The sequence below is a fragment of the Nicotiana tomentosiformis genome, chromosome 8, assembly GCF_000390325.3.
Source record: "Nicotiana tomentosiformis chromosome 8, ASM39032v3, whole genome shotgun sequence".
NCBI classification, from domain to species: Eukaryota; Viridiplantae; Streptophyta; class Magnoliopsida; order Solanales; family Solanaceae; genus Nicotiana; species Nicotiana tomentosiformis.
The window spans coordinates 87,424,157-87,447,386 of record NC_090819.1 but is presented as its reverse complement, the minus strand read 5'-3'; the positions used below and the strand labels follow the sequence as shown (position 1 = coordinate 87,447,386).

The 23,230-nt window shown below is 36.1% G+C and overlaps 2 protein-coding genes across 4 annotated transcripts; both read left to right on the top strand.

Moving 5' to 3' along the window:
• Positions 1–9,022: 9,022 nt before the first annotated feature.
• On the top strand, positions 9,023–12,854 carry LOC138897783 (uncharacterized). Its single transcript, XM_070183795.1, has 5 exons — positions 9,023–9,095; positions 10,227–10,281; positions 11,097–11,411; positions 11,967–12,091; positions 12,328–12,854. The coding sequence occupies exons 1-5, from the start codon at positions 9,023–9,025 to the stop codon at positions 12,852–12,854; spliced, it is 1,095 nt and encodes a 364-aa protein (XP_070039896.1).
• Positions 12,855–18,033: 5,179 nt separating this feature from the next.
• Positions 18,034–20,321, top strand: LOC104099699 (RNA-binding protein involved in heterochromatin assembly dri1). 3 transcript variants are annotated; one of them, XM_009606770.4, is made up of 4 exons: positions 18,034–18,166; positions 18,873–19,302; positions 19,773–19,846; positions 19,992–20,321. In XM_009606770.4, exons 2-4 carry the CDS (start codon positions 18,890–18,892, stop codon positions 20,003–20,005), a joined length of 501 nt encoding a protein of 166 aa, XP_009605065.1. In that variant the 5' UTR covers positions 18,034–18,166; positions 18,873–18,889; the 3' UTR covers positions 20,006–20,321. The 3 variants fall into 3 exon arrangements, with proteins under 3 accessions (XP_009605065.1, XP_009605063.1, XP_009605064.1); XM_009606768.4 differs by having other exon boundaries at positions 19,773–19,891; XM_009606769.4 differs by having other exon boundaries at positions 19,773–19,891; positions 20,001–20,130.
• The last annotated feature ends 2,909 nt before the right edge of the window (positions 20,322–23,230 follow it).

The following is a 23,230-nucleotide window of genomic DNA, read 5'->3' as shown; positions in this document are numbered from 1 at the left end:
GAACTACCAAGTGCGGATCATCAAACTGTCGAGCCTTGATTTGCTCCAATAGTGAAGACCGGGCAACAACACATGCAAGAACTCGGTTGGGCTCTGAAATATCCAACCTCACAAGTCTGTTAGCCAAGGACCGAATGTCCAAGTCTAGTGGTCTCTCCTCTGCTGAAATGAATGCCAAGCTACCCATACTCTCTGCCTTTCTGCTCAAGGCGTCCGCGACCACATTTGCCTTGCCCGGATGATAAAGAATAGTGATATCATAATCCTTCAGTAACTCAAGCCATCTGTGCTGCCTCAAATTAAGATCCCTCTGCTTGAACAAATGCTGCAAGCTGCGATGATCAGTGTAAACCTCACAGGACACCCCATAAAGGTAATGCCTCCAGATCTTAAGAGCATGAACAATCGCGGCAAACTCCAAATCATGCACAGGATAATTCCTCTCATGGGGCTTCAGCTGACGTGAAGCATATGCAATAACTCGCCCCTCCTGTATTAATACACAACCCAATCCAATGCGTGAAGCATCGCAATACACCGTATACATCCCCGAACCGGAAGGCAACATTAGAACTGGTGTTGTAGTCAAAGCTGTCTTGAGTTTCTGAAAGCTCGCCTCATAATCATTGGACCAACGAAACTGAACACCCTTCTAGGTCAATCTAGTCAAAGGTGCTGCAACAGATGAGAATCCCTTCACGAACCGGCGATAATACCCTGCTAACCCCAAGAAACTCCTGATCTCAGTCGCCGAAGTAAGACGAGGCCAACTTTGAACTGCCTCGATCTTCTTGGGATCCATCTTAATGCCCTCACCTGATACCACATGCCCCAAGAATGCCACGGAATCTAACCAAAACTCACACTTGGAGAACTTAGCATATAGCTTCTATTCCCGCAAGGTCTGAAGCACTACCCTCAAATGCTGCTCGTGCTCCTCCATGCTACATGAGTAAATCAAGATGTCATCAATGAAGAAAATAACAAAGGAATCAATATGAGGCCTGAACACCCTGTTCATCAAATCCATAAACGCCGATGGGGTATTGGTCAAGCCGAAGGACATCACTAGAAACTCATAATGGCCATATCTAGTACGGAAGGCAGTCTTCGGAATATCTGAGTCCCGAATCTTCAACTGATGATATCCTGATCTCAAGTCGATCTTAGAAAACACCCTAGCACCCTGCAACTGGTCAAATAAATCATTGATACGCGGCAACGGGTACTTGTTCTTAATGGTAACTTTGTTCAACTGGAGGCAATCAATGCACATCCGCATAGTTCCATCTTTCTTCTTCATAAATAACACTGGTGCACCCCAAGGTGATACACTCGGCCTGACGATAGTAACTCCTCAAGCTGTTCCTTCAACTCCTTCAACTCTTTCGGAGCCATACGGTATGGTGGGATAGATATAGGCTGGGTACCCAGAGCCAAGTCAATACAGAAATTAATATCACGATCTGGTGGCATGCCTGGAAGGTCAGAAGAAAACACATCAGTGAACTCCCGGACTACTGGAACTGAATCAATCGTCGGAGAATCTGCGGTGGTATCCCAAACATAGGCTAGATAAGCCAAACAACCCTTCTCGACCATATGTCGAGCCTTCAGAAAAGAGATAACCCGACCAGACGTACTGACAGACGAACCCTTCCACTCTAATCTAGGCAACTCTGGCATTGCTAAGGTAACAGTCTTGGCATGGCAATCAAGGATGGCGTGATATGGGGATAACCAGTCCATGCCTAGGATGACCTCAGAGTCGGTCATATCAAGTAACAAAAGGTCCGCTCTAGTCTCGTAACCACAGAATGTGACCATACAGGACTGATAGATCCGATCCACAATCACAAAATTGCCCACCGGAGTGGACACATAAACAGGAGTACCCAAGGACTCGCGAGGAATCTACAGAAAATGAGCAAACAAGGATGACACATATGAATAGGTAGATCCTGGATCAAATAATACTGAAGCATCCATACCGCAGACAGAGATAATACCTGTGATCACGGCATCTGAGGCCACTGCATCTGGTCTGGCCAAAAAAGCATAAAATCTGGCTGGAGTGCCCCCCGACTGGCCTCCGCCTACCTGACCTCCACCTCTGGGATGGCCTCTACCCACCTGCCCTTCGCATCTAGGCGACGGGATGGCTGGTGCGGCTATTAGAGCTGAAATCATGGGCTACTGGCCCTGATGCACTGCTTTGCCCCAAAGCCTGGGGAAAAATCTCCGCACATGAATAAGATCCCCGCACTTAAATCAACCTCTCGGTGTGGTGATCTTCTGCCCAGAAGTCTGACCCTGATGGCCTGAATACCAACTGGAAGAACCCTGAATAGCTGGTGGGCGATATGAACTCTCTAGCATGGCACTGAAGTAAGAACTAGAAGAACCCTGATGACCGGAGTACCTACTGGAAGGAACCTGAATAGCTGGTGGGCAATATGAACTCTCTGGCATGGCACTGAAGTAGGGTCGCACTGGATCACCCCGTGGAGGCAGCGGTGCTGGATATTGGGGCCTACTGGGCTGACCACTCCTGAACAATCCTCTGCCTCCAGCTGGGGCACATCTGAACTCCCCGGAATAATGGACCCTCTTGTCCTGTTGCATCTGCTCCCTACCCATCTGGCGATAGCCCTCGATCCCCCAAGCAATCTCCACTACTAGCTGGTAGGATGTCCCTATCTACCTCTCAGGCCATACTAGCCTGAATACTTGACTGCAACCCCGCAACAAACCTCCGCACCCGCTCCGCCTCAATAGAGAGTATCATGAGTGCATGACGATACAGCTCAGAGAATCTCGCCTCATAATCGGTCACGGACATCTGACCCTATTGGAACTGCTCAAACTGGAATCGCAACTCTTCTCTTTGAGAGGGTGGAATATACTTGTCCAAGAATAGGCGTGTGAACTGGCCCCAAGTAATGGGAGGAGAATCTGTTGGTCTACCAAGAAGATAAGATTGCCACCACCTACGTGCTCTGCCCTCTAACTGGAAGGTAGTGAAATCCACCCCGTGAGACTCCAATATCCTCATGTTGTGCACTATGTCCCTGCACCTATCAATAAAGTCCTAAGGATCCTCATGTCGCTCACCCCCAAAGACCGGAGGGTGAAGTCTAGTCCATTTGTCCAAAAGCTTCTACTGCTCGCCGGCCGCAGCTAGTCTAGGCTCAGGTACAACTGCTGCGACTGGCTGGGCTCCGCCCACGGGGAGAGTGCTCGGGGTATGATATACAACGGCTGCATGTCCAGGATCCTGATCGATAGGGGTTTGTGCTTCCCCTCCCGCCTGAGATATGGCCGGGTCTGCTGGAAGTAAACCGGCCTGGGTGATAGAATCCATGAACCGTAGCATACGGCCCATGACCTCCTGGAAGCCCGGTGTTGTCATGAAATCAACCGGGCATGGCTCTGCTGCGGGCACCTCACCCTGCTCCTCGACTATAGGTTCCTCCAATGGATCCGCTGGCGGTGCTACTGGGGCAACTCTGGGACGTCCTCGCTCCTACCTAGGGCCGGTGCCCTCCCCCGGCCTCTAGCAGCAGGGGGCATCCCCTCCCGGGTCTGGAACGTCTGCTGCGCGCGTTCTCACCATGTGTGAGAGAATAAGAGGAAGAAACTTAGTAAACCATCAACTGCACGATAGGAAATGAATAAGGAGTAGTTTTCCTAACATCCTATAGCCAATAGAAGATAAGTACGGACGTCTCCGCATCGATCCGCAAGACTCTATTAGACATGCCCATAACTTGTGAGACCTTCATGAACCTAGTGCTCTAATACCATATTGTCACGACCCAATTCCATATCAGGCTGTGATGATGTCCAGTACCGTTGCTAAACAAGCCAACAATGAATAACCTAATGATTTCCCATTTTAACGATTTTTCCCACGTAGTGACTTTTTATTTTACTTAAAAGATTTAATGAAAACCGATTTAAATTATTAAATGAAAACAGCGAGAAACATTAATAACTGTAAGAACAAAACCCAAAATCATAAGTCTACTATTACGTGCCAAGATCTAGTGTCACAAGTATATGGGCAACTTAGTAGAATATACAAAAGATATCTATCCTACTGCCTGAAAAGGAATAGATAGGAACAAGATAAAAAGGAAACTCCGGCATGCTGCTGAACGGCTCATGAGGGAAGCTCACCGTGGAATCTCGAACCCAGATCAAGAATGAGCGCCGGATGGATATCCAAACAGATCCTGCACAGTTAAGTGCAGAAGTATAGTGTGAGTACATAAAACAACATGTACCCAGTAAGTGTCCCACCTAAAGATGAAGAAGTAGTGATGAGGGGTCGACTTGACACTTACTAAGGCTAATAATAATGAATTTAAAATTACAACTGAGCATAGATTACAATAAATATACTAAAACTCAACAATAAGTGATGGCAAATACCCCTTTTCACAATTATAAATCCCATATTTATCTTCCATTTAAATGTTGGAGCAATATCAGTTATGAGTATAGAATCCCAAAATATTCATGCGTAAATAATGCCGAGGACGTACGGCCCGAACCAACATAATGATATTTAAACTGTGCACTGCCGAGGGTCGAACGACGCAAACCATAGATGCATCTATTTAATCTGCCGAGGTGCTCAACCCGCTCCACTAATAGAAAACACTTAAAGAAACATTAGTTTTTCAATGGCAGTCAAGTGTTCTATCCATACCCTCAATTAAGTGAAACTTATCCCTTTGGGATCCTCTTATAATTTGAAAGTTATGATTTAAGCAATTCAATTGACAAGTAAAGGCGCAATTATTTCAAGTATGGCATAATGGAGTCCTAGACTACCCGGACTTTAGCATAAGTAGTAGCTACGCATGGACTCTCGTCACTTTATATGTACGTAGCCCCCTCCCTCCCCCCTCCCCCCTCCCCCGCAAATAGTCACATATATTAGTTAATTCGCATATGGGAAAATTTTCCTCTTACAAGGTGAGAAAGGAGACTTACCTCGTCTCAAAGCCCACTTCCCGATTCAAGAGCGTGCTCAAACCTCCAAATTTTGTGCCAAACGACTCGAAACTAGTCAAACATTATATAAATCAATCAATTTATGCTCAAAAGTTCAAATCCCCCGCTATTAAAGCAATTTCCCAGCCCTAAATGCAGGATTCCTAAAATTCACCCCCGGGCCCACGTGCCCGGATTCCAAAACTATTTGAAGAAAGTTGTTACCCATAACCTCAGGAACATAAATATATGATTTTTACTAAGTTCCTTAATCATTTTCGTGGTAAAATCCCATTTTAATCAAAACCTAAGTTTTTCATCTAACCCATGATTTTTATAAATTTTCATATTAAGATCTACCCATAATCTATGTATTAAACTCACATTAAGTAGAAATTACTTATCTCACAAAGCTAGGTCGAAATCCCCTCCTTCAAAGCTCTCAAATCGCCCAAGAGTGAGAGAAAATGTGATAAAAATGGCCTAAGTCCATATTAAATGAACCCTCACTGCCCAGCGACTTTCGCACCTGCGGTGCCTTGGCCGCATCTGTGGTCTCACACCTGCGGCAAATGCTTCGCAGGTGCGCTTTTCCCTCACCTAGCCAGTCTCCACATCTGCGGACAGAAGGGGCCGCTTCTGCGGGTCTAGTCACTCCTGCGACCAAAGCTCTCGCACATGCAGTCGCGCAGGTGCACCCAATCTTTTGCATCTGTGGTTCATGGGCTGCCCTTGATCTCTTGCTTCTACAGCTCGTGGCTCGCACCTGTGGCTGGCGAAGTGCAGGTGCGATTATGACAGATCTCGGAGCTTCAGTTGTGGCTCCATGCTCCCAACTTGGTCCGAGCCTCGTCCGATCGACGCTCGGGGGCCTAGTGGCCCCGTCCGAACATACAAACAAGTTTAGAATCATAAAATGGACTCGCTCAAACTCTCGGAACGCCCGAAATAACCTTAAATTAAGAATCACACCCCAAAACTAATTGAATCAAACTTAAGAACTTCAAGTTCTTCAATTTACTTCCAATGCGTCGAAACATACTTAAACTACTCGGAATGACACCAAATTTTGCGTGCAAGTCTTAAATGATATTACGGAACTATTCCCGGTCTTAAAATTCCGTTTGGGCCTCGATATCATCAAAACCCGCTCCTAACTAAATTTAAAGAACTTCTAAAACCTTCAAGAACCAACTTTCACTATTAGACACCAAAATACTACCGGGTCATCCAAAACCTGATCCGAACATACCACCAAGTCCGAAATCATCATAGGAACCTATTGAAACCGTCAAATTCCGATTCCGAGATCGTTTACTAAAAATGTTGACCGAAGTCAAACTTAGTCTTTTAGGCCAACATAAGGAATCAAGTGTTGCGATTTCAACCCGAACCCTTCCAAATCCCGAACTAACCATCTCCGCAAGTCATAAAGCAGTAAAAGCACGTATGAGAAGTCTTATTTAGGGGAATGGGGTTCTAGAAAGTAAAACGACCGGTCGAGTCGTTACAAAAATAACTATGTGACCCCACCAAACATTCTGTGGGAAACTTCCTGGGAATTACCCACGAATATCCTGGGAAATTATTTCCCACCAACCATTTTTTCACTGAGCGTCTCCCCTGAAAATATCGTGAAAATATTCAAATTTCACACAGATTTTCCACTGGTTCTTCCGTGGGAAAAGATTGTATTTCTAGTAGTGTATAGCACATCTAAATGTGAAGATACTATGACGAGTATAGCATAAGTGTGGCAAACCGGTGGGTCGGGTCGGATATAGAAGGGTCATAATGGGTACTGCAAAAACAGATAAAATATTCGATCCTACCATATTTAATATGGATTAAAAATAGGTTAACCCCTAGATAATATGGGCATTCATATTATCCATGGTTTCTTGAATGCGATCACTTTTGGGAGAATTTTTAGTCTCTCAAATTTGAGGAACCCCCAATTTACGTCTTTTCAAATGTAAAATTAATCTTATTGGTTATCCATTATATATTTATTTTTTAAGTGAATAATATGGATCTTATTCATATTTGACTCATTTTTAAAAGTTCATTATCCACCCAATTTTTAATAAATAATATGGGTAAATAATTATTCTTTTTATCCATTTTGCCACCACTAGTATAGGTTAATTCAATATCGTTATAACTGCCTGTGGCATTCTGAGATATAGTCTCGCGCAAAGGGAAAACATCGAGTCAGATCTTTCAAATACATACTGTTATCTTAGCCATATGACGGTTAAAAAAGATGGGGAAACTAATCTTACGTGAAGTAATTGCATCATGTGTATAGTTGTCCTAACTTATTTATGCGGAATTGTGGATAGGGAAAAGTACAAAAAGATAATCGTTTCAAGTTAGTTGTCGTATTTGTTTCTTGTAACTACAACAGGCTTCAGTGCATGTCCATCTTTGGTGCATCATTTGAATTGAAATTCGTCATTTGTGGTATAATTTCAACGGTAGCGTTTTCATTTTTGACATTCCAAACTTACATTGCTCGTATCAAACTTTTAAACATCGATAATCTTTTGAATATTATCGTAGATATAGAAATCAAGTACGGCAATAAATGATCTTTTCTATAGTAGTGTATGAAAAAGGATTTACATGAAGGGGCTATTAGCTCTAATAAATCGTGGTAATTGATCATATTATGTGCATAATGTATGCAACAATCAACAACAACATATATGCCCAATGAAATCAAACAAGTAGGGTCTGGAAGGGGTAGAGTGTACGCAAGGTAGAAATATTGTTTCCGATAAACCATCAGTTCTAAGAAAGTGATTCTAAAACAGTTTAAGAAAGAAGAAAAGAAACTATGTCGAAAGTGCCGACAAAAATAATAAGGTAGTGCTAGTAAAAGAACTAAAAAAATAATACAGAAGTACTAGTAAAAGGAATATAACAGTAAAGGAGCTATGTCGAAAATACTGCAAAAAGAAAAGTATCAACAACAAAGATAGTAAGTTGGCCTAAGCAGCACTAGTATCAAGTAAGTTGTAGAAATGAAGAATAAAACAATACGAGCACACTAGTAATCATACTATATTATAAGCATGAACACTTTTAAGTGAAGTTAGTTTATTAAAATGTTCTTTGAAAATTGAATGACCAAATTACCCTCTACCTAAAAGTAAAATTACCTTCTATTAAATGATGTTTTGTACTTAATATTGTGGTGGTAAATAATTCACAATATTCATGAAAGAAAAAATAATTCCAATAATGGGTTGTCATACGTTCAACTGTTATTGTACACATTTAAGAGACAATGCAAATTTTAATTAATTCATTATATTTTGTATGCTTTTCATGTTGGATTGAAGACAACTTTTTAGAAAATTGTAGATGCATTCCGTGCAATGTCATTTAAAAAGCAAACTTAGTTAGATTGTGGAATGAGAAATATACTTGGAATGAGAAATATACTTTAAGCTTCTCTAAAGTACTTCACCTTATGATTACGCACGGATTCTAACAAATATGTATAGTATAAGTGGAAAGCCTCAAAGTAAAAGATTGAAAGACAAATAAATTATTCCTATATACACCAAATAACATTACCCTTAAATGCTATAAAAGGATCCGGAGAATTTGATAAGTTGCATGAATAATACATCAATTATAGACTAAATTCATTCAAAATATTTAATACAATACCAAATTCATCTACTTAATGCAAATTATACATAATTGATTGTCCGTTCATATATATCGTTTCGTTTCCTTTTTTTCCTAGAATCACTATATAACCATTTACTCTATCAAGATAAGGTAAAATAAATCACTCATCTTGCAAGGGTGAAAAATTTGAATCATCGTAGATTCTAGCGGGACTGCTCGAAAACTAAAGATTAATTATGCACACACAATAAAAAGGTGAAAAGAGGAGAAAATCAGGTGCAGCTTATAGGTAAATATATTAGTTAATTAGAAATTAAAAGTGTCAAGAAATATCCTACATCTCCACTCTACTTTAAATGCCACTGTAGTTATGGTAAATGAAGCTAAAGAAATAGTAAGCAAGAAACAGAAAGGGATGGGATCTAGGAGAAGAGTGGATCAGTGTAATGGGTTGAATATAAAAATATGTGTTTGTGTAAATGGAGGATTGCGTATTTGTCACTTCATAGCCTTTTTAAAAAAAATAAAATTTAATGCATAACATACATGGAACTTATTTTGAATGTTAATAGGAGCAGTTGTATATATTTGGACTTTTAAATCCAAATCTGGATTATGAAATTTTATTTTAGTAAAATCTAACAAATATATTTTTTCTTATAATAATATGCAACAGTGCATCATATATGATATATATATTCTATGTCGAACATGATTCAAATAGTTACCAGTCTACTGAAATAGTTCTAATAGTCATAAGGATGAAATTAGTTATATAATAGTTTAGTTCAGTGGAATAATATTAAGCCATTGCTCTCAATTCTCGCTTATGGACTTAATTCTAAATTTCTACTTATTTTACTCATTGAAAAGATAGAACTATATTTGTGTCGAAGAACCTAAGAGCACTTCACATTTATCCCCCTCTTGTTCATTTTTCTCTCTAATTTCTCCATCTTTTTACTTATTGTTGTTGTTGTTGTTGTTGTCAAAAGGACAACTCATTTATATTTTTTCTTGTGTATTTATAGCATTTTTACGTCAAGTTTATATATTTATATAGTTTTTAAAAAGTTAATACTAATTGATATTAAAATATACGTGCAACGCGCGTACCCAGAACTAGTACTACAGATAAGGCGCAAAGAGAACAGAAAATAATGGTGCTCCAAACTAAAGCCCTGCTCTCCCACATAAAAGAGAGAAAACGTTCGGCTACCTACTAACGTTCTATTCTAATCCTGGATCTGGACACCTTTCTATCTAGGATCATGTCCTCTTGAAGATGTCTCATTTCTTGTCTAATCACTACTTCCAAATACATCTTTGGTTTACCTCGGCGGACATATAGTAATATGTATGGGTTCCCGGGAACCCAGTAGATTTTGTGTAGATCGTATGTATTAAGAAATCTATTGAATATATAACAATAATTATATGGGAACCCAGTTTCAAAATGCATTTCTGGTCCAATGGTAAATTCTGGAACCCAGATGTGGCTCGCTTTCCTTCTTGCTAATGCATGTTCGAGTCCCCATAAGTCTTTTTTATTATATCTTTTGGTTTTTGAGCAGTACTTCCACTAAGGGAAGACATCAAACATACAAATATTGCTCCCTTTTTGTCAAGGTAGTACAACTTTCACTTTAGTCTATTTTTTTAAATAATAATAATAATAATAGATGATTAAAGTGAACCTAAAAAGAAACAATCACATCAAAAAGTCCCCAAAAGTTGCTTTGTCCCAAATACCTAAATCAAACATTGAAAAAAAAAAAGAGTTAGGATTTCAAATATCTTATTGCAGACTTGAGCCACTGGTTCTTCGTTCTTCTTCAATCTTGACTTTTCTTTTGTTGCCTATCAAAGACAAGCAGTGATTCATTGCAGGTCCTCTCTCTCCTTCATATTTTTTAAATAACAATTTTCCTCTTATATTATATTATATGAAATAATATTTCTTAGCTATTTTCCTCTTATATTCATCTGTAATATTTAATTTATGTCTTATGATTTGTAGGGCATTTTAGTGAGACTCGATATGATCAAGAGATTTTTCAAGCCGCAAACCTCTTCAGGTTCTACTTCTAATTCTCTTTCGCTAAGCTCTCCTTCCTGTCCAGTGGTTAATGATAATGTCAATTCTTCCCAACCATCACACAAAGATATTATATTGGATCAGAATCTTCTTAAACCTAATCTTGGTGAAAGAAAATAAATTTCAGAATTTTCTCTTAATCTACGTGACCGAGTGAGAAGACATTACATTCAAAAAGGGCCTTGTCGGCCTCGCAATTTTATTTTTCCAAAAATAAATTTTGGTGGAAAATTACGTCATTTTAATCCGGAATGGTTTAATACTTCATATTTTGGATAGTTAGAATACAGTATTAAAGTAGATGCAGCATTTTTCTTTTGTTGTTATTTGTTTAAAAATGAGATAGGAGGATATATTCTTTTACAAAAGATGGTTTTAGGGCTTGGAATAAAGGTATAGAGAGGCTTAACGCACATGTGAGTGAAGTGAATAGTGTTCATAATCGGTGTTTCAAGATGATGCTAAATTTATCGAATCAAGCACAATCTATTTTAACATCTTTTGATAAGCAATCCGAGAAAACTAAAAGTGAGTATCGGGTTCGCCTGAATACCTCAATTGATGTTGCAAGGTATCTTTTGAAAGAAGGAATGTCTTTTCGGGGTCACGATGAACGTGAAGCTTCTACAAGAAGAGGCAACTTCTTGGATCTCTTAAAGTGGTATGTAAATAAGAAGGATGATGTAAAGAAAGTTGTGTTAGAAAATTCTCCAAAAATGACATTATGATTTGTCCAAATATACAAAAAGACATTATGAGTTCTTGTGCGAAAAGAAACATTGAAAGCAATTGTTGAAGACTTGAACGGGGATTATTTTGGGATATTGGTTGATGAGTCTAAGGATGTCTCTCATAAGGAATAAATGGCACTTATTTTGCATTATGTCAACAAAGAGGGTAAAGTTATTAAGCGATTCCTTAGCATTGTTCATGTTAAAGATACATCTGCAAAGTCATTAAAAGAAGCAATTTATTATTTGCTTTTGGAACATTCATTGAGTAAATCTCAAATACGGGGACAAGGTTATGATGGAGCGAGTAACATGCAGGGAGAAATTAATGGTCTTAAAACTTTGATTATGAATGATACTCCTTCAGTATATTGCATACATTGTTTTGCTCATCAATTGCAATTGACTCTTGTAGTTGTTGCAAAAAAATATTATGAGGACGAATAATTTTTTGATATTCTTACAAATGTTTTAAATATTGTTAGGAGTTCTTTTAAGCGTAGGGAGATGCTTCGAGATGATCAAGCAGAAAAATTAGAGGAACTACTAGTGCTTGGTGAAATTCATACAGGAAGCGGTTTAAATCAAGAACTTGGACTTCAAAGGGCAGGTGATACTCGGTGAGGTTCTCATTTTAAGACAATGCATAATTTTATTAGTTTATTCTCATCAATTGTTCATGTACTTGGAGGTCTTGCAATTAACGGTTCAAATTATCACGAGAGATCAATGGCAAAAAGTCTTGTGGATGACATAAGATCCTATGACTTTGTGTATATATTACATTTAATGTTAAAAGTATTGGCACTTACATATGATTTAAATATGGCTTTGCAAAAAAAAAAGATCAAGATATTGTAAGTGCAATGAAGCTTGTTGGTTTTGCAAAGAGACAATTGCAAGATATGAGAGATTCTAGATGGAATTCTTTGATAAAAGACGTCTCGTTATTTTGTGTCAAGCATAGTATTGTGATCCCAGAAATGAATATGAATTATGTTCGTGGAAAGTCAAAGCGTAAGAAATCAAGTGGTACATATTCTTATCATTTGCGTGCAGAGGTTTTCTATGCTATTATTGATTTGCAACTTTCGGAGCTTAACAATCATTTCAATAAAGTGAATATTGATCTACTTCTTAGTATGGCTAGTTTGAGTCGAGATAATTCTTTTGTAAATTATGATAAAGACAAGATTATGAAACTTGCTACACACTATCCGAATGAGTTCACTGATTCTATGCTTGAAGATCTTAGTTTTGAGCTTGACATCTATATTGACTATGTGCGAGAGGCGGGCAATGAATTCTCTAACTTGAAAAGACTTGGAGATCTTTCAGAGACATTGGTTAAAACAAATTTGCACATGACTTGAAGACTTGTTTATTTGCTTGTGAAGTTAAGTTTGATATTGCATGTCGCTACTGCAGCGGTAGAAAGAGCTTTTTCTTCGATGAAGTATGTTAAAAATAACTTGCGAAGCAGAATTGGTGATGAATTTTTTAATGATTGATTAGTTTGTTATATAGAGGATGAAGTATTTGAAAGTGTACCTAATGATGCGATCATTGATCATTTTCAAAACATGATAAGTCGTCGAGTACAATTGTAATGATAATGTTTATATTCATATGTTGTTTTTAAGTGTTTTGTTATTTTCTAAATATATGTTAGATATTGATACTCGTTCCTTAATTCGGTTATTGTAATATATTGACTTAAAATTGCGGTAGGAACTCATACACTTCAATTTCTAGATCCGCCTCTGGGGCTCTACCTCTTCTCAGACTTGCCACTGCCAACCTCTTGCACCTCCTCGTTGGGACATCTGCAAACCTCTTCTTCATATGCCTGAACCATCTCAACCTCGCTTTCCCGATCTTGTTCATCATGTAGGCCACTTCCACCTTGCTCCGTGTGTGTGTATATATATCTTCGTTCTTAACCATATCCCGGCTAGTATATATGCAGGAAATCAATAAATATATGGATTATAAGGACAACATGTTCCTATTTTCTTCCTCAAATTTATTAGGTTAAATATGAAAATTTTACTTATCTCCCTCCAATTTGCATTTGAAACTTTCGATCCTTATGGCGTTGAGATTGAGGAAAATGTTCTTCCAGTTATCGTAACAATAGTTATCCCTGACTTACATAATGATGTAAAATAAAATATTTAGCTAGTGTGTGTATCACTACAATTAGCTTGTGATAATTTTATTTAGTTTTAGCAAATTAAAATTAATGGTATATTTTGGTAATTTCAAGAATCAATTGCTTGAGTACTGTAGGGTTGTTGCTTTGTCAAAAGCCTATATATGTATTCTTTGTAACATCACTTTGGGAGGAATATTAGAGGAATTATTCATTCATCTTGTGAAGGAATTTCCAATGGGAGAGAAAGTAAACATTAATGTGTACGTTATATTCATTGCATGGAGGAAATGGGAAGCATTTGCATTTCCCAAAGAGAATCGAATCATTCTTCCTTTCTTTTTGCTTTTTCACAGTTTGCTACAGCTCTCTTTACCACTCCCCAAGAAAATGGTGGGTGGTTCCTTTGCTTGGGAGGAGGGGGGTGAGGTGAGTGAACTTAAATTATTAATAGTAATATAGTATCTACTCTCTTTATTCTTCATTTTGGTTATATTATCTTTCGGAGAGCTAATTTAACAGCAGTCCACGTAAATACTAAGATTTTGTTAGTCTAACTTTTTATAATATATTATAAAATATTATAAAATATGAAATTGCCAATCAGAGCAAAAAAATTCTAATTATACATAGATGAAACTATGTTAAATATATTCTTTTAGTCTTTCGAGTAGTAAGTTGTATTTAAGTACGTAATCTATCTCATTTAAATTCTTAAGTTGTGAGATAGAGTACACTAATATATATTTATTTATGTCTTTCATATGCCCCTCATCCATGATTCTTTCTTTTTTCATGGACCAAGCACGTAAAATTCTTTGAATCTTTACATAAATGACCGATTAGATTTGTTGTTTACGTTCCATATATAATCGATACACATAGGCTATACAATGATTATACACGATTATATACATATATATATATATATATATATATATATATACATATATATATATATATTTCGTCAATTACTTTTAGTTTAAATGATTGGTTGAGCGTCTATATAGGTTAATTTTTCAAATTCTTTTATACGAGATAATTATACACTTTAACAGTTTGAAAATCAGTATCTAATGAGAAATTTCATGTTTTAAAAAAATGCTAAAAGTAGTAGTATTTTAACAAGTGCTGCCTATGGGGAAGAGGGCTTAGTTACTAAGTAAGGAGTATTTATTTCTTTCGAAATCATCATTTGAAAAATTATGTTTGGCCTCTCAAGAGTTCCATTTCTTGGAGAATGGTGTGCTTGGTGGTTCCTATCTTTACACCTAAAAGAGGAGAGAGAAAGAAAAAGAATAAAGTAAAGTCCGGTACACTAAGTTCCCGTTATGTGTGGGGTTTGGGGAAGGGCCGGACTACAAGGATCTATTGTACGCAATCTTACCCTGCATTTCTGTAAGAGGCTGTTTTTACGGCTCGAACTTGTGATCTCCTGGTCACATGACAGCAACTTTATCGGTTACGCGAAATAAAAAGAAATGATTCAGAAAAACAAATAGTATGTAAGAATGAGAGAGAGGGGGAAAAGAAAAAATGACAGCAAAAAAGCCAATGTAGTGCTTGGAAGAAAAAGAAAAGATATTACACTAAAAAGAAAGAAAAGATGGTCAAATTGGACCTCGAAGACTCCCTTATGCCATCATCAGCTTCGACTATCTTTATCGAAAATCTACCAATTTTCACTTTGTCCAATTTTGAACCATCCACCCTCCTTATTTCTCTCATCCCATGAATTTCTAATTTGGAATTAATTATACCTAAGTCCATCTTATTATGAGTTACTCCTCCCGTCCATTTTAAGTAATTTTTTAATATATTTTTATGGTTGATAATATATGATTTTTTTAAATATTAAAAAAGAATTAATTTTATTTTTTCAAAGTTATCCTTAGAGTAAAGAGCCTAGAAGTATTTGTTGTATTTTCAATAAAAAAATTAAGATTAATATGATCAAATTACATTGTTAATTAATGCTAAAAGATAGATTCTTTTAAATATGTGTGAAAACAACCAAAAAATCACTTAAAATGGACCTTATGGAGTAAGTTTTAAACATCGAGAATGAGAAGCGAATTATGGATTTAAAATTTATGAATCCCATAATGATCTGAAGGTAATACCATTATATAGTCATAATTGAAATTTCAATAAAATATTTATAAATATTTATGAATATATATATATATATTAAAAAACAAAAAGATAATATAATGATCACATTCATATGTGGTCTTGTTATTATTATATTAAAGAACAAAAAGATATCCAACGTACTTGCATAGATTGGTGTAGCCATGCAACTTTAACTTGGGCTTCGATTTCAGCTTCGAATACGTTACGAAATCTGACACACACGAGTGCGCATCCCCTTCTTACCCCCTTCTCCTACGTGAAAAACAACACCCCCCCCCCCCCCAACCACCACCACCAACAATCACCCATTCTTATGTTACTAGATTGAGAGATATCTGCTAGAGCGTTTGCTCATTTATTTGTTATATTTAAAACTATTGCTGTATTTTACCATCAAGACGTTTCTTTATTCTGGGGTGGGGTGGGGTGGGGGTGTGGGTGGGGATTGAGGGGATTACAAGGGAGAAGAATGAAGTTTGGTGATACTATTTCTTAAAATGACCAATTAAATCCTATTTTTGGGTTGATGTAAATTTTAATATATATAGTTTATGTTTCATATACTAACGATAACGATGTAAAACATATATATAAAATAATTATAAATAAATCTTTGTGTTCACATAATTATAAATAAATTTCTATGATAAACGTTAAAGATAACATAATAAAAATAATAACTAACTATCACATGTAAATAATACTGTAGGTATTACAAAAATTTATATTATCAGTATATATAGTTTAAATCCATCATAATATATAGATACTTAACTTTTTATTTCTTGCGACGACCTACGTTAAAAGTATGTTAATCCCATTAGAAATTAAACATTATATACCAAATTGATTGTTAGTAATTCTTCTATGATTCAAGAATTAAAAGAAACTGTCTATTGCACAAAACATCATAATAGAAATTTGGAACTATATTTTCCGCTACAAATGACCTTGAGGAATAGTAAATTGGTGTCATATTAGTTTATAATGACTAAAGTAACCCCTTACATTGGTTCGATATAAAGAAAAATGTGGTCAATGAGTGTCCTTTTGACTTACTTATGCAACTTTGACCCTCAAGTACAAAAATGGAATATTCAAAGAAAATATTAAAGGTATGACCATTTTTCCCCTGTATAGCGACCCTTACCTTAATACAACAAGGTGGGACTCTAGGATTTTTATTTTTTTATTTTTTTGAAAAGGGGACGTGACCCCTCCTTTGCAGGTGAAATTTGAGATAAGAATAAGTTGTGGGGGTCAATATTGAGAGCATAAAAATAAACGGAATATTCATTTTGTCTGGCTTGAGGTCGAAACCTATTTAGTTCATGTTTCATTCTTATCCAATCACGAGTTAACAAGCAAGCATTTTTCCATGTGGGACTTGTGTGGGCCCTATGTTGTTGGCCACGTAAGCAAATTAAGGGCCCTAAAATAATTTAGTCAAAGGTTTTTTTAATGCATGCTTCAAAGAGTTCATGCATTAAACAGATCATATGATTAATTCCTTTCACTTTGTGTTTTACTTATGTTGTCAAACAAGTCCTTCCACTCTTGATATTATTTCAAGCAGTAAATTTGAGTCCTGCTACCCTTTCATAGACTAGTATATACTTCTTAAAGAATAAAAAAAACAATCAATTCTTTGATATCATGTGACGGTTTGGATATATGAGGAAGAATTATTTTAGTTAAAAATGATATATTTTTAAAAGAAGAAAATGATTTTAAAATGTATTTGGATGATTTCTGACAACCTTCACTGATTTTGGCCAATTTAATATTAATTTTAGGATATTCAGTGAAAATTGAGGATTCTTTTAATTAGTTTGGTGGATTTTCTCCAACTAAACTGTAAGTTCGATTATTTTATGTGTAATTAAGGGTATTGATGGAATTATATCATGGATTTCGTTGGTATTTGTTTCGAGGCTTCCACGCACATATATCCATATTCCCATCTCTTGAAGCCTTAAAAGATGCTGTAAACATAGCTAAGAAAACTTTATCAAATTTGATAAATTAAACAATTCCATTATCTTCAAATTTCTTTTTCTTTATAATTTTTTAATTTCGCTTTTCTTTCTTTTACTACTCCACGTACTATTTTAAAATTTGTTTTCCTTTAGTAGGGATTCTACTGTTTAAAGGGAGGCTAATTAAGCTACGTGAAAGAATATTACGAGAAAAAGAACATCCCACCGCTGCCTTTATCCTCTCGAAATTCGAGGAACTTTGCAGTATATAAACCTCTGCAAACAACACCAAAATCCACAACTTCTTTCTTAGATTCAAAATCTATTCTTCTACTTCTCCTACTCCTGCAAACAAAAGAAGCCACTATCTTAATTAGCTTATTTTGTGTTCTACTTATTTTGTATTTCTTCCAAGGTCAGCATTTCCCCTTGTTTATGCAACTCATTTCTTGAAAAATTCTTCCTTAATTATACATATCCATGCAGTAGTGAAGTGATCATCACTTATTTAATTTGTCCCTATTTTCTCTCTCTTTTCTAATGGTGTAGTTAGTGAGTGCTAAGGGCAAAATTGGCTCGAAACTTTTGCTTTATATATCTTCACTTAAAATATCCAGACAACTTTTTGCTTACAAACTTAATTTGACCGTGCAGTTGTCGTTTGAAATTTTTTTTTAGAATCTCTTATTGCCCACTATTCAATTTAGAATCAAAATGGAAACAGATATTCTCTTTCCATGTTCCTTTTCAACATTAGTGACAGTTGTTTTATACATGAAATTATATGAATAAAGTCGAAGGCTCTTTCTCTGTTTTACCTTTTATTCTTCCCCTAAATTTTTATGAATTTAACCAGTTTTATACCTTCAGGATAATTTTATCTGTTATAACAAACATTTGCTTTATTTTTCAGATAATTAATTCAATATTAATAATTAATTTAAGTGACTTGAATTTTGATGATATAGTAAATAAAATTCTGTTTAAACAAATATTATTACCTAGAAAGCATCAAGAGACTTAATGCTGCGTACATACAAAAATCATGTAGTATTTTTTTTGGTTAGTTATTCCTAAGTGCTCATAATTTGACCAATTTTCTCAATAATATGAATTTATAGGCAGGAAAAAGGAGAAAATGAGCAGACCAGGAGACTGGAATTGCAGGTCATGCCAGCACTTGAACTTCCAAAGAAGAGAGTCATGCCAAAGATGTGGAGAGCCACGTCACGGTCATGACTTTGGAAGCTGCTTTGGGGGAAGAGGAGGCGGCGGCTCCTCCGCTTTCGGCTTCAGTACCGGGCCTGACGTAAGACCCGGCGACTGGTACTGCGCCGTAGGAAATTGTGGCGCACACAACTTTGCCAGCCGCTCGAGCTGCTTCAAGTGCGGTGCTTTTAAGGATGAGTCCTCTGGTGGTGGCGGTGGCGGTGGCGGTGGCGGCTTTGACGCTGAACATATGATGTCGTCCCGCCCGAGAGGCTTTGGCTTCGGTAGTGCTAGTGGCGGCAGCCGTTCTGGATGGAAGTCCGGTGACTGGATTTGCACCAGGTAAATACAATCTTAAAGTCTCAGTATAAACCAAAGGCAATACATTCGTAGTCTTGGTGCCTAAGTAAACCCGTACGTATTATGGATATCTAGTCCTGATACTTTATAATATAAGTTTATATAAATTAAACTCAAATTAAAAGTAAATAAATAAAACTTGTATTACAGAAACAAACAAAAAAACGAATGTCTGTCTCAATTTCCGCTTTTTCTTCCTCGAGCCAAAATATAATATTAAAAGATCGTGATTGTTAGATTCAGTGACCAACTTTAAATAAAGTAGAGTAGTTTCTATCTGATTTGAATAACTCCCGGGCATAAGCAAGAATGATGGATGAAAGTACAGCTATTGGTCCTATTTAAAACAATTGGCGTGCATGTGTTTGAAACATTAAATATTTGAATTTTTAGGCTCAATTTTTTCTTTTGTAGCCCATTGTTGTAAAAATGTTTGAAATTATAATAAACAGGTTAGGGTGCAATGAGCACAACTTTGCCAGCAGGATGGAGTGTTTCAGATGCAATGCACCTAGGGACATAGCTGGTAACAAGTCCTCATATTAATTCATCATTGATTCTCCATTTTTGGGTAATTAATAAATATTCACTTCTTGCCTCTTGAATTTTACAAAAGATTTACGCATTATATATTTTCTTATAATTAAGTAAATAATAATATATTTATTCAGGTGTTGCAGTCTAAGAGAGAATCAAGCTAGAAAGACGTGGAGAAGATGATAAGTATCTCGGAAGAAGAAGAAGATCTCTTTTTGCCCTATCAAATCCTACCTACTCTCTTTTTTATTTATTTTTTCACTTTTGATATTTTGATATTTATATTATTCACTTGTAGGAATCTTTAGATGAATTATGATCTCAAAGAAAAAGGGAAAAAAAAATCATATCGATCGAGTGTAGCTGAATCTTTATTTCGCGAGCTAATTAGGTATTAAATGTAGTCTTGTACTTCCTGCTGCTTTGTTTCAATCTATTTAGTATCAACGTGTGTTATTGAGAAAGAGCTTCTTCTTTTGCCATATAAACTCTTTTGTGTTATTCCATTTCGATATTTCTGTTAATCAAAATTAACGTAAATATATTAATCCTCCTCGACGCTTAAAAGAAAGGAAAAGAAAGAAAGAAATAGACTGATACTATTATTTTCCATTTCCTTGGGCCGTTTATGCAACTGATTATCCATCTCAACATAAATTTGCACTGAAACACAAAAGCAAGCTAAAGTTGCATGTACGTAATTACATATGGACCGTCGTAGAAAAAGAACTGCACTTAGTTAACGTTATGCATTAGATAATTACTTTCTTATTTGGATTATAGAACTAAAACCACATTTCAGCTTAAAGAATGCTCGCTCCATTTCGTTTTACGTCACTTTAAGTTTGATTTGACACGTAATTTAAGGGGAAAAAAAAGAAGACTTTTAGAATTTATAGTCTTAAATATTACATAATATTCGTGTGGCAATAAAACATTTGAAATTTGAAGTCTTAAATACTTACTCCCTTCGGTCCATTTTAAGTGATTTTTTGGGTTTTTTTTTTTTTGTGATCCACAATATTTGATTTTTTCAGATATTAAGAAGAAATTAACTCTTCTTTCCAAAGTTTTCCTTGGAGTAAAGAGTCTAAGAATAATTTGTTATATTTTCAATGAGCAAATTAAGGTTAGTATGTTCAATTTAATTGTTAATTAATGCTAAAAGGTAAATTTCTTAATACGCATGAAAAGATCACTTAAAGTGGAACCGGAGTGTGGTTATAAAGCTTCTCGTCAAAATAAAACATGTATCATGAGTTAAATTATTTTTTAAATATAAAATGTATATTATTTTCAGACGGATTAATAAGAAAAATAAGTCACGTAAATTAAAACAGAGGGAGTATAATTTATGATAATCATAAATCAAGTTTAGTTGCTTTAACAGAATGAAATAAGATTGATCTTGTTGTTTGTTAAGACCGCATTTTGCTTCAACAATAAAAGAAGAGCTAATGCTCTTACAATAGCACCAATCTAAAGCAAATTCTAAGCATTTCAGAGCAAAATGAATTTCTTTGCTTTGGGGCGATTTCTCTTCTAGCTTGGTCACTCTTTTCATTTACTATCGAGAACTGAATTCGTGAGAATAGAGGATATCGTGAATATCTGCATAAAGCACATGACAGTCGTAAATTTAGAGTTAGTTAGAATCGAGTATTAGCTTTAGTGGATACGTCTTGGCATCAGAACTTCGTTGGTTGTTTATAGTAGATTATTATTGAGAAACATGAATGAACAATTTGCAAAAACAATTTGCCCGTATTTATTAAGGACCTCATCACTCGAGTTTCTCATCTTCTATATGCAAATTTATTCATATTAAAATTGTAGAAAGCTACGGTGTTTTTCTTTTCTTTTCTTTTTTAAAATACGGAGCTTAGTAGTAGGGTTTACCATAGAGTTCTAGTTTGATTTGTTTCTTTTTAAATATCTTTGTTTTGTAGGGTATGCACCTTTATTGTTGTAGATATGTTAGTTTCTGGAAGTAAAAGTTGGGCAATGATATATGATAAGACATGCTCCTATTCTCAATCAAAATCATATTCATTTTGATATCTTCGCTTTTAAGGCTGCTTTCACAGTATAGCTTTATCTATCCCTTCGAGCCGATTTCTTTTACTCCGTCCAACAACAAAAATCAAAATCATTAATTTAAAAAAAGCAAGTACCCAAAAATCTAATTAGAAATATGGTTAGATAAAAGCTGCGAGTATATGTTTTCCAAAAATCATTCTAAATGTTTACCCTTAATTAAAAACGAATAACAATTGAATTTGTATGCGGTTTAAAGAACACGTGATTTAATTTAATATGTATGATCTAAGAACAACAAATAATCAAATTGAAGAGAGAATAAACGATCAACCCAATCTCGATGAAACAATCAAGTCTGGTTTTAAGTTGAACACTGAAAATCGGCTCCGATCGAACCCTCGATATGAGCTCGGTTGCAATTTAAGAAGAGAGTAACTGAAGAACACTTTGAATAGTAGCTAGAAGACAAAAATGAACTTTTATTACTTTGATGTGCGTGTCTACAGTGGTTTAAAATGAAAAAGATTCCCCCTTTATATAGTAAGAGAATTTCAATCCTAGTACAAGTCTAAATATGGTAAAATCTTCTTTTTCGGTAAATGTCGATCTACAGCTGATATGGGACGGGATTTGCGCCGTAATATCCGGTTGAGGGCGAATATTATGGCTCTATGCTCGTCATGCTCAACCGTTTCTCTTTTTCCTTAGTCTCAAAACTTTACTTGATCCGGATCCGTTGTTTAGCCGTGCTCGATCCCAGATGCACCGTTCATCCCCCCGAGCTCCGAAACAAGGGACCCTTCGGCTTCGCTCGAGGTTGCACTAGATCATGCTTCCCTCTCATTTCTTTATTGGGGAATCGGGAATAACATTACCCCCGATTTTACCCATACACAGATGGTCCCCTCACTTTTCGGAGAGCAGATTTATCGAAGCGACGAGAAATAATTAATTGACCTTGGTTCCTTCTTTCGTACGTTGTAATCGGGTCAACGAGTCAGTGAAACGTCCCATCAGTCGTGTCGTTCTGACTTCGGACACATGTCAGTCGCCGGATGACCGTCCTCGAATGCGAAACGTCACGCATTAATTAACTCTTCTCCATAAAATCTTCGGTCCTTTTTTAAATTTTTTACTTTCCGATTCGAGAACTTCTTAATTTACCCCTGAACTTTTCACTTGCTCTTAACCCCTTCAAATTTTCATATATTGTTCTTCATATCCATATATCTTCATCTTCCCATCTTCAAATCTCCATACTTCATCCTTGAACCTTTAAGTTTGACCTTCAAATCTTCATCATCATCTTCAAATCTTCATACTCTCCTTCATA

What these genes read in the sequence shown, in the direction of transcription:
- LOC138897783 (XM_070183795.1), top strand. Translation starts at nt 9,023, where the DNA reads ATGGTAAATGAAGCTAAAGAAATAGTAAGCAAGAAACAGAAAGGGATG. An exon ending in TAGGAGAAGAGTGGATCAGT is followed by an intron (nt 9,096 to 10,226) that starts GTAATGGGTTGA and finishes GTTTTTGAGCAG; the next exon opens with TACTTCCACTAAGGGAAGAC. An exon ending in TTCTTGGATCTCTTAAAGTG is followed by an intron (nt 11,412 to 11,966) that starts GTATGTAAATAA and finishes AAATATTGTTAG; the next exon opens with GAGTTCTTTTAAGCGTAGGG.
- LOC104099699 (XM_009606768.4), top strand. Translation starts at nt 18,890, where the DNA reads ATGAGCAGACCAGGAGACTGGAATTGCAGGTCATGCCAGCACTTGAAC. An exon ending in GGTGACTGGATTTGCACCAG is followed by an intron (nt 19,303 to 19,772) that starts GTAAATACAATC and finishes TATAATAAACAG; the next exon opens with GTTAGGGTGCAATGAGCACA.